This window comes from Lynx rufus, unplaced genomic scaffold (genome assembly GCF_022079265.1).
Source record: "Lynx rufus isolate CCGP_SWC_20201006 ecotype Redwood Valley unplaced genomic scaffold, mLynRuf1.p SCAF_2, whole genome shotgun sequence".
NCBI classification, from domain to species: Eukaryota; Metazoa; Chordata; class Mammalia; order Carnivora; family Felidae; genus Lynx; species Lynx rufus.
In genome coordinates this window covers 18,645,151-18,656,282 of record NW_025814834.1, presented here as the reverse complement: position 1 = coordinate 18,656,282, position 11,132 = coordinate 18,645,151, and the positions used below count along the sequence as shown (strand labels likewise).

General features: G+C 58.5%; 1 protein-coding gene across 1 annotated transcript; it reads right to left on the bottom strand.

Moving 5' to 3' along the window:
• Positions 1-1,075: 1,075 nt before the first annotated feature.
• On the bottom strand, positions 1,076-6,529 carry IHH (Indian hedgehog signaling molecule). The gene is made up of 3 exons (XM_047082182.1): positions 6,110-6,529; positions 3,420-3,681; positions 1,076-1,734 (listed from the first exon to the last, which is right to left on the bottom strand). The coding sequence occupies exons 1-3, from the start codon at positions 6,419-6,421 to the stop codon at positions 1,076-1,078; spliced, it is 1,233 nt and encodes a 410-aa protein (XP_046938138.1). The 5' UTR covers positions 6,422-6,529.
• Between the last annotated feature and the right edge of the window lie 4,603 nt (positions 6,530-11,132).

Here is an 11,132-nt window from a genome sequence, read left to right as displayed (position 1 = left end):
CCCAGTGAGGTGGTTCTAGATGAGTGAAGTGACCATGGGCTAGTTACCTCCATTCTCTCTCTGGTCCAACAGTGTTTAGGGCAAACTTTGAGATCAGCATGGGAAGGCCTTGCCTGGCACAGAGCCCAGTTCTCTGTGGCAACTTTGCTGGGCTTCTGGGTGAAGAAGGGCCTGTAGTAAAGGTGGGAGCATGGGAGTTTCTGTCCTTGGAAGAAGGTGAGCACACCCTTGAACCGACCCACCCGTGGCTCCAGACTCTGTGTTGGCCCTGCTCAGCATCCTAGACTCTATGGCTCTAACAACTTAAATAATTTTTATTACAAAAGGAAGAAAAGACCAAAACATCCCCAAAATTCTCCCATGGGCTTCCCCCTCCGAGCCAATAAATAAGGTGGGGGAGACTGACCGGAGAGGGGGGTGAGGGTCATGGTTCAGCAGAACAGGGAGCGTAGCCTGGGCAGGGGCAGAAGGACATCCAGCCTGCTCCCCTGGTCCTGGGCACTATGATCACATTGGCTGGAACAAGGAACTCTGCCCACTGACAGCAACAGTCTCTGTCCCGAGGAGTGTGGCCAGGGAGGAAGGTCATGCCTCAGGATGGCCAGACTGGCTGCCCCACCCTGCGGCCTTCTCAGTTCTGGGCAGCAGGTGTTGAGTCCAGCCAGCTCCCTGCTGGCTCCCAGGGAATCTAGCAGCATCGACTGAGGTGCAAGCCCACCTACGAGGGGCCTCAGACAGATGGAATGGGCCCTCCCCATTGGGGGAGGCAGGTATGAAAAATCGAAGTGAGAGCTGGCCAGGTGGGGGAATCCACTGTGCCAGCCTCAAGAGGTCTCTAGAATAGAAAGATAGACCACTCCCTCCCAACCAGCTTAGCTTGTAGCTCTGTCCCTACATCGAGGTGGGGTGGTCAACACTGGCATTGCCCAGTCAAGTCTCCATGGTGTGTCTGTGAAAGAGGAGATGGTGGGAACCAGTGCCCCCCACTCGGGTCCCTTTCAGGGCCAGTGTCCTCTCGGCGGGAAGGCCTTTGGACCACGTTAGGCAGCTGCAGGAGGGCAGTGAAGGGGTCTTCTCAGCTCCCTGGCCCAGCCATGCCCAGCGAGTGGAAGCTGCCCTCTTCCAACAAGAGCCGCCCCAGGCGGTAGAGCAGCTGGGGGTACCAGTGCACACCCTCCCCCGGGGTCCAGCTGCCCCACGCCAAGCTGTGAAACAGTCGCAGGGGCCAGAAGGCCAACTGAGCCAGACGGTGGTCAGCCACGGCCGCGAAGCAGGAGGCCACCACATCCTCCACCACCAGCGTCCCATGCCTTGTTAGTGGGGCATAGGCCCCCAGGGCCACGTGTGTGGAGACGGCTGCCACTCGGGCAGGTTGCAGGCCCGGCACCCCGGCCACCAGCACGTACTGGCCAGGCTGCACTTGGCTGGCAAATGTGGCCCGGAAGTGGGCCGCTGGTTCTGTGTGATTATTGGCGGTGAAGAGCAGGTGGGCGGGCGTGAGTGCCAGGCGGCGCGGGGGGTCCTGGGTCTCGATGACCCGGAAGGCCCTCAGCCTGTCTGGCTCGCGATCCAGGAAAATGAGCACGTCACTGAAGGTGGGGTTCCCATCCTCCCCCATGGCCAGCACCCGGTCTCCGGGTCTCACAGCTGACAAGGCCACACGTGCCCCGCTCTCTAGGCGCACCTGGGCTCCAGCAGGAAAGCAGCCACCTGTCTTGGCCGCAGCAGAGTGCTCTGTGGGAAGAAGGGACATGAAGGTGTTACTGCTGTGTCACGGCACCCCTCCCCAGAGCTCCTCTCGCTCCCAAAGAGCCCTCCCATCACCATATTCTGGCTCTGCTCCCCCCTTCCCGTGCAGCCTTGAATACACCCCAACCCACGATGTGATCTGTCCTCCTCCCCCGTCTAATCCTTTGCCAGTGAGAGGAGCATATTGTGGCTCCAAGACCCATGAGTGAGAAGGAAAGGGCCCTGCTGAAGCCCAGGCCAAGCCCCTGTCTGCTCGCTGTGAAGCAATGTTGTGGAGCAGAGAGATCAGGGGTGAACTGAGCCAGGTGGTGGTCAGCTGTGACTTGAAACTCGAAAGCTACAGTCTCGTGGAGAAGGCACTTAGCTCCTCTGGGGTCTGGATGTCCTGTCATTTCTCACTCCTTGCTCAGACACTCCCCAAAAATTGCACTCTCAGGCTGACACCCCGAGTTCTGTCCCAGAGCTGGCCCTTGGAGTCCATATAGAAGTGAGAGGAGGGCCAGCGGTGGGCAGCTATAGACTTCTGGGGAGCCTCAGAGTGAGTGGTCAGGCCAGGGCATGACTCAGTGGCAAGGGTAAAGTCACCGTCTTCAGTTCATGTGCTGGGTCCTTGTGCGGGGACAGGACACGGTGGCATTGGTGGGCGGGATGGTGAGCAGTGTTGTGGGTGGGAATAATGACGGAAGTGGCCACTCGGGGAGCTGGTGTCGGGCCAGTGTTCGCAGGTGAAGGGTGGACGTGACTTGAAGTAGATACAATTGGCAGGAAAGTGCTGGAGGGGAGGATGGGGGTGGGTCACCACAGTGTGCCCAGGTGGGCTCGGGAATAGTAAGCAGTGGGCCTGGTCTCATGTGCCAGGTCTTCAGGTGTGACTGCTACGTGGTGCCAGCATGGAGGGCTGTGCCCGAAGCCAGGTGGAACCAGACTGGCAGTCACACGGGAACCATCTGAAGCATCCGTGATCAGGTTCAGTGTAGGTGACAGGGATGCTGACAAGATCTGAGGGAGGGGCAAGGCCCCAATGCCTGCCCATTCGGATCAACAAGGCGGCCAATCTGGGAAAATCCATTTTATTGAGTCCACTGTTTATTCTGCCCCTCGTGGCTGGCTTTGCCCCAAACTGTCCAGCTTCAGGGCCCTGAGGGAGAGGTTGGGGATGCCTGCACCCCCTGGAGGAGCGTACAAAGTGCCCTGAAGGGCCTGACCTGCAGCAGGGCCGTGGGTTCTGAGTCTCTGGGCTCCCGGCTCCTGGTGAGGCATGCTGGTGTCTGGGCATAAGCTGGCCCTTGGCCCCTGGCCCCACCGCCCGCCTCCATTCTGAGTCATCTGAGTGGGAAAGCCATCTCTGTCCCAGCCTGGCTTCCTCCATCTGTCCAGCTTGCTCTGTCTTGCACCTCCTGCTGCAGGCTCTGGACTGTGGACCGCGAGGTCGGCCCCCAGCAGTGCTGGGACAGGGCCCTGTCTCCCTAGGCTCCTGCCATGACACTACCAGGCAGGGGGTGAGCAGGTGGTCACAAGCAGCAGTGGGGAGCGAGGCGGACGTCCTCTTCCCTGGGGTCCCCGCCTCCATCCCCTGGCGGGCCTCTTCACCTTCTGGGCAGCAGTGAGCCCTGTGCCTGCCCATGCCCTGCGGCCCCGGCCCCGGGCCCAGCCCCCAGGCAGCGGCTCACCGGACTTGACGGAGCAGTGCACGTGGGCCTTGGACTCATAATACACCCAGTCGAAGCCGGCCTCCACTGCCAAGCGCGCCAGCAGTCCGTACTTATTGCGGTCGCGGTCCGAAGTGGTAATGTCCACCGCGCGGCCCTCATAGTGCAGCGACTCCTCAGAGTGGTGACCGTCCTCATCCCAGCCTTCAGTCACCCTCAGCTTCACGCCGGGCCACTGGTTCATCACGGAGATGGCCAGCGAGTTCAGGCGGTCCTTGCAGCGCTAGGAGCGGAAAGCCAGCAGAGTTAGGGGGAGATGCCGGCCTGCGTGCAGGTGGAGGCGCGGCCTCGCCCCCGGCCTCTCCCAGAGCATCCGCTGGAGTTAGGAAACCAGGGAGGTTGTTCTGTCCCTCTCTTTTAGGAACAGAGAGCCCTAACTTGCTTCTTTCCCTTCTAGCGTCTGGCTGCTCCAGGGACCTGGACCGCACGGTGGCGCCACAAATCTGGAGGGCGCGTTGGGAGGTGCACCCTTGGGGCGACCTCCTCTGATAAGTGGTCCCTCCCTCCCACGCTCTTTCCCCTCAGATCGGGGTACCGATCCCTCCACAGACCCGGCTACCCTTTTCCCGCGCCCAGTCCCTCTGTCCCACCAAGGCACCTGAAGGCCAGAAACCACCCTCTGCCCGCAGGGTGGGGGTGGTAGCGGAGCCGACCGCCTGCGGCTGGCCTGCTAGGCGTGCAAGGCCGGAGGTGCCCAGTAGGTGTCACCGTAGCCTCAGGGCTGAGGCCCCCCGACTCGTCTGGAGGCGCGGCAGGTGCAGAGCGCCCCAGCAACGTGGGGGCGTGTTGGGAGGGGAATCCCGGGCCGCCTGGATCTCTCCAGCGCCACAGAGTATTCCTGCTGGGACTTAAGATCCAAGAGTGACCCACACCCAATCCGAGGATGCAGAAGCCTGGAAACCAGAAGCCTGTGGAAATGCTAGCGCCCAGCCGGGCCAGATGGAGGGCGACGCGGAGCGTCCCCCGCAGCAAGGGGCGCACGCAAGGCTGATAATCCCAGGCAAGGTTCTCCCTCAGTCCAGAGCCTTCAGCACCTCTGCGCCGCCCCTATCAGGGAAAGGGCTGGAGAAACCGAGCCTCTGATCTCAGCGAGCCGGCTCCACGCTCTGTCTCACACGGGGTGGGAGTAGAGCCGCGCCTTGCGGGAAGGAGGAGAGAGATCGACGGTCTGTGATGACTCCCCGCGTGCCTGCAGCCCAAAGGACCCTGCAGTTGGCTGGGGGGAGGGGACTGCGGGAGAGCCGGCCCTTTCACAGTCCGTGACTCGGGTGCGAGGCGCCGCCAAATGTGGACAGCCCATGTCTCAACCTACCCCCATCCCGCACAAAGGGGGCCCCACAGACCCTTGGACTCGGTCTCCCAGGAGCCAACAGCGGCTACAGCCCAAGGCCTGGCCGTCCTCTGGGCGAGCAGCCTAGCTGGGGAGCACACTGCCCAGGAAGGGAGCTCCGTGTGCTCCTTGCCTCCAGGCTTCTAGCCGCCCCCCCCCCTCCAGCTAAGTCGGCCCCGTGGGCCCCTGCTCCCCGCCCCTCTCCCCCTCCCCCGGGTCCAGAGCTGGGGAGCGCTGTCAATGATTGCCCAGCCCGTGGCCCGGATCCTTATCTGCATTCCTCGGCGCCCGGCCCGGCCCGGCCACCAGCCAACCTTCGGCCCCGACACCGGCCGGCCAGCCCCGGCGCCAGGGCGCAGGCTGAGGGCTGTGGTGGAGCTGTTCTTCCCAAAGCACCTAGGGAGCAGGCTGCCTGCATGCGGGGGAAGCCCCGGGAGACCACCGAGGAAGGGGACGTAGGTTTCTGACCCCTTGGGACCCCAGATGCAGGGAAGAAAGTCTGCTCCCCAGTGCCTGGGTTGAGCGGGTCCTGTTTGGAGCTTGCGGAAACTAGCTAGCGTTAGTTCTGCTCCCTCCCTCTCCCGGCATCCTAGCTCTTCTCTTTCAACACTCCCCGTCCCTGCCACCAAGCCCAGGGGTCCCCCAAGTTCGGTCCCAGAGCCCGAAGTTCTCGGCACCCCACCCTTAACCGCAGCGGCGCGGCTCAGCTCTCCGGGACAGACACGTGGGCTCGCCGGGCAAGTTCCCTTTCCCACCTCCGCCTCCCGGCTCAGCTCTTCCCGGCTGTCCCTAACCCCAGACCCGGGAGGGGGGGGGGTTGGGGTGGGGTGGGGAACGCCGCTCCAGAGAGGGCAGCGCAGCGAACCAAGAGCGCGCGGGGAGGAACGGCCCTCTGCGCCCGCAGCTTCTTCGCCCTCAGGGGTGCCGAATGGAGAGGGGCGCAGCGGTGCGGAAGGTTAGGCCAGGAGGGACTGCGTGGGTCCCGAAGGCGCGGGAGGCGGCCGGGTCGAGGTACCTCCGGGTGCCGAGTCTGAGCTCAGCTGCCGGCGCTCTGGGGCAGTGGGGCTGCCGCCACCAGGCTCGGCCGTGGCGCTTGGCAGTGGGGCGCTCTTCTCCCACCTCCGGCGGGTCCGCGGGTGTCCGCACTGCCGCCGGGACCCCTGGCCGGCCCATCTTGGGCAGCAGGCGGCTGGGCTTGGCGAGAGGGGCAGGTGCCAGGGGGCGTGCCAGCCAGTCGAGAAAAGGTGCCAGGGGGGCGGGGAGGGCCGGGCAGGTGGCGGTGCTTCAGCGGCGGCGCCCTGCGAGGGCGGGTCGCGCTCACCTGGGTCATGAGGCGGTCGGCGCCCGTGTTCTCCTCGTCCTTGAAGATGATGTCGGGATTGTAGTTGGGGGTGAGCTCCTTGAAGCGCTCCGAGCTGCGCGCGATCTTGCCTTCATAGCGCCCGCTGGCGCCCAGCGTCTTCTCCGGCACGTTGGGGCTGAACTGCTTGTAGGCGAGCGGCACGAGCTTGCGCGGCGGCCGCCTCCGGCTGCCCACCACCCGGCCCGGCCCGCAGCCCCGCGCCGCCGGCACCAGCAGCAGCAGCAGGAGCAGGCAGAACCGCAGTCGGGGCCGGAGCCGGGCGGGAGACATGGCAGGGGAGCCCGGGCGAGGGGCGGGCGAGGGCGCCTGGTGGGCTGGTGGGTGGGCGAGTCGACGGGCGCGCTGCGGGGGCTCAGGCGTCCGGCTGGCTCCGGGGGGCTCCAGGTGGGGGCGCCATGGGCTGCGCGGCGCGGCGCAGGGCCGGCGGGACTCAGGTGCGGGGCGGGGGCCCGGGGCCCTGGCTGGTGGCGGCGCGCTGTCCCCCTCGGCGCCTCGACTCTGAGCTGCCCGGCTCGCCGGCCGCCAATAAATAGGCCGGCCCGTTTGTTTTGGCAACGCGGCGGCGGCGGGGGGCGGCGGGCGGCGGGGCTGCGGGCCGCCGGGCTGGGCTGGGCTGGCCGGGCCGGCGGGCTGGCGGGCCCCGCGGTTAGCACCCCGGCCCGGCGGTCAGGCGGCTCTGGCGGAGCGGGAGCTGCTGCCGTCTGCGGCGCAGCTCGGGGCCGAGTGAGAGGGGAAATGGAAGAGATCCGGGCTCGGGCCCCGCGCAGACCGCACCCTACCCATGTCCCTGCCTCCTGTGCGCTCGACAGCGAACCTGCAGCAAGGGCGGCACAGCCTCCTCCCCCTCGGGCGGGCGGCCCCGGCACCAGCCAGCCCTCGTCCCGCTCGCTCCTCCGCCGCGTCCGCCCGCCCGCTGCCCTCGGCGCCCCCTGCACTGCCTGAGTTCGCCCTCCCCGCCCGGACGCGCCCCACCCCGCCTGGGCCTCGCCTCTGGGCTCCCCGCGGCTCCGGGGTGCCCCGCCAGGCGCAAACCTCCCGGACAGGAGCTGCCACCCCCACAGAGACCGCAACCCACGGCGCGGCCGGACGCGAGGGGCGGGGGGCAGTGGCCGGACCGCACAGCCGCCTACGGTGTCCCCTGCGGGGAAGTAAAGCCAGAAGACGGGAGGCCGCCCCTAACCTGGTGCCCCACCCTGGCCCGGGAGACGCGCCCTCTCAGCGTGGTGGACTGAATTCTGTATCAACCCGGTGCACATCCCACGGCCACCGGGTGTGAAGCTGGGAGTGGGGCACCCAGCCTCATGAAGAGTCAAATCGGGCTTTTTGGTGGGTTTTGTTTTTTCTTTTCAGTTGGAAACACTATTAAAAAAAAGAGCAAAATGAAGTTACAAAGGGATGGGCCAAGGTGTGGAGAAGAGCAGCTAAATGATGACATCAGCTGGAGGAACTGACCACGTTAAAGACCCGGCAGCGCGGGTCTGGGGTTGGGGGGGCAGGGGCTTGCTGAGAACCGCAACAACGACTCACAGCTGCTGGCGTGCAAGGGCTGCTACACAATTCCTCTGTTAATTCTACTTTACAAATTCAAAACCATAGAGAATACGTAGAGGCAGCTAGAGAAGTAAACACGGACGGTGTGTTTATTTTGATATGCCACTCAGGAAAGCTGAATGAATTAGGATTTATTCTGCTAAAACAAGAAAGGGCAAGGATGTTGAAAACAAATGCCGCCATCACAACAAATTATATGATTTGGTCGCAGTATAGTCTACCGATTCAATAGAGATAGAAATAAAAGAATGAGAAATAGAAAGATTTAAACATTTTTTTCATTCCAAGAATACTGACCCAGTTAAGTACCACTTTGTTGATTCTTACGTGCCTGGTACATGGGAGCTCTTCCATATGATTATACTAAGTATGCTACTTGCATTATCTAATTCAAACTCACAACCTCAGTTGAGCTCTCATTCCCGTTTTACAAATGAAGATTTTGAAGCTCAGAGAAGATAAACAACTAGCTTCTGGCTGGGGAGCAGAGAGAAAATTCAAATCCTCTACCCTCTACGGGGGTCTGACCCCAGAGCCCCAGCTCTCACCTATGCATCGGTTCATTGGCCCTCTTTCCTGGGTTTTGAGCTGTGGTGGCTTTTCACAGATGTCCTCACGTTTTCTCTGGATCGATTTTGTGAACATAAGTTCGGAATTAGATGGGGACCTATGATAGTGCTTAATCCAAGCACTTCGTTTACAGAAAAGGCAACTGAGGCCCACAGAAGGGAAGTTAGGATGATGCCACCAGGAGGAGAGTGTGGCATGTCACTTGGAAACACAGTGGATTGTTTCTTTTTTCCTCCCCGACCCCCTACCATCCTGCCCCCCATGTTCTCCACTTTGGGTCTCTTCCTTCCTCAGTATTTGAATTCTATGTCTCCCAGTCACAGGTCTCTCCAACATTGTTTCTTTTCCTTGAGCTCTCAAAGAGCTTTAAGTTACCTTTTCCAGGGTTCAAAAACTATTCCGGCACTATTCCCCACCCGCCTCCCTCTCTACTGCTCAGATTTCTGGAGCAGACCAGGTCAGTGCCTCTCCCAATCCAGGCAAACGGGGGAGGGGAGGGCTCTTCTTAGGGAGCTCAAAAGAAGATAATCCCATAGGTTCCCAGGGTCATCTATTGCAGTGTGTTATAATAATCTTCTAGAGAAGTTTTGCCTTAATTTCAGTCTTTCTTCCTCCCTCTCTAATGCAAATTCGACTCCTTTCCTCTTCTTCTGGTCTTAGAAATTAGGGTAATTATCCTGCTTATTATCCCATGTGCACAGTCCTGAAGAGTTCTTTAAATTCACTTTCAATCTTCTTTTCTCCGAGTAAAAGACAATTTAAGATTATTTTAGGGGCTCTAACTTGTAACCATTTATTAACGTTGCCATTCTTTCTCTCATTTCTCTTCTTAAACTGTGATCCCGTTGAATGCAAATCTCTGGTAAAGATCTGATCCGTGTCAAATCAGCATTAGAGCAGTGCTAAGACCGCTTGGCATCAGGGGTGGTCCGACAGCAGTGTGACCTCGTTGGTTTAGATAGCGTTCCACCAAGTCTAGCCCCTCCTGGGCCTGGCTAACTTTGGAGCAGTGATCAGGGTGTGTTCTGGGAGAAGAACATAACACTTATGAAGTCTTTCCTCTATAACAGGTACTTTAAGCACTTAGTACAATCTTCACAATAACCCTCTGTACACAGCAATTACTATTCTCATTTTACAAATCTACAACTCCAAGGCTGTACGAGTACAGTAACTTGCCTGTGGTCCCCCAGTCAAGATTTGAACTCTGGAGCTTTTTCATTCCAAACTTATACTTTTTTTTTTCCCCCTCAGGACCCCTGATGGTTCAAGATCTGAATCTCAAATTTAGATCTGCGTGAGTCCAGTCTCATTCAGTGCAGGAAGGGGGAGAAGAGGGCAGAACTGGAAGCATCATAATTTCCAGGGCAGTGACCCTGGAGCATTTTGAATCCAAATTGGGGCCTGAAACCTTGGGTCATTTCTTGCCTGCCTATATTCTTAGCTGTTTAGTAGCTGTAGGGTAGATTTTGAGCTGGGCTAATCCATTAGACCTATCAAACAAAGCCTAGTTCTTTTTCTAGTCACTTCCAGGCTCCTGCGGCAGTAAACCTGGAGAACTGAGGTGTGCCACTCTGGGGGCACCAATGGCCTGGAGTTTGAGCAGCAGTGATAGAGTCTGATCGGTGGCGGGGGGGGGGGGCTCACCTGACATCTGAGTCCTGGGCCTCTTGGTAAAATCACTTTTCTTCTCCCGCCTCTAGACCCCTTCTACCCTCAATCATCTCTATTTTGAAGAGAGCAAAGTAAGATCTATTTCTTTGGATAATATGATTCAGCTTTTGCACACTAGAGTAAACGTTGGAAAAATAGGTGGAAAGAAAATGGGGGGAAGAAAATATACCATAGAACCTGATCATTAAATATCTGTTTATTAGACTACTATGTTAGTATATTTACTCAATCTTGATTTGAACACTACATAGTTCAAATAAAGTGTACTTATAGTCATATATTCATATGTGTGTGCATGTGTATACAGATATGTGTATATCTACAGACAAATACATGCATACATACTGTGCTGGTCCATACTTCTGTAATCAACTAATCTTTTTTCTCTTTATCCTGCCACTTGGCCAGATCAGTCCTGCTCTAAATCCATGGGTGCTGAGCCACCACCAGACAGGTTGCTGGAATGCAGTTAGTCAAATATCTTCCAGTGACTCGGAGCACAGCAGCTTTGGCTCATAGAAAGAGCTCTAGGCCTGGAGTTGTCAGATCTATGCCTGAACATGGTCTTTGATACCTTCTACCTTTTTTTTTTTTAATTTTTTTTCAACGTTTTTTATTTATTTTTGGGACAGAGAGAGACAGAGCATGAACGGGGGAGAGGCAGAGAGAGAGGGAGACACAGAATCGGAAACAGGCTCCAGGCTCTGAGCCATCAGCCCAGAGCCCTACGCGGGGCTCGAACTCACGGACCGCGAGATCGTGACCTGGCTGAAGTCGGACGCTTAACCGACTGCGCCACCCAGGCGCCCTGATACCTTCTACCTTTGTGGCCTTGGGCAAGTCACTTGACTTCTCTAAATTTTAGTTTTCTCATCTATAAGGCGAAAATATTATCACTTACCTCGTAGGGTTGTTGCGAGGGTTAAAAATATAAGCTGTGAAGTACAAAGCTTATGTGTAATTTGTTTTTTATCCTCCACTGGGCTCACTAGCAGCAGTGGTTCTATGATTCCTATCACCCGTCTCGGGGGAATAATATACAACAGGTTGCTCATACATGTGTGCCCCAAGACAGTAGTGGGATTAGGAGGATCCTTTCTATTAGTGAGCATCTATCTTGTGAACAGTAGTGTGATAGGTGCGTAAGGATACAGAATACAAACAGAAAGTAAAAAAACGCAGTTGT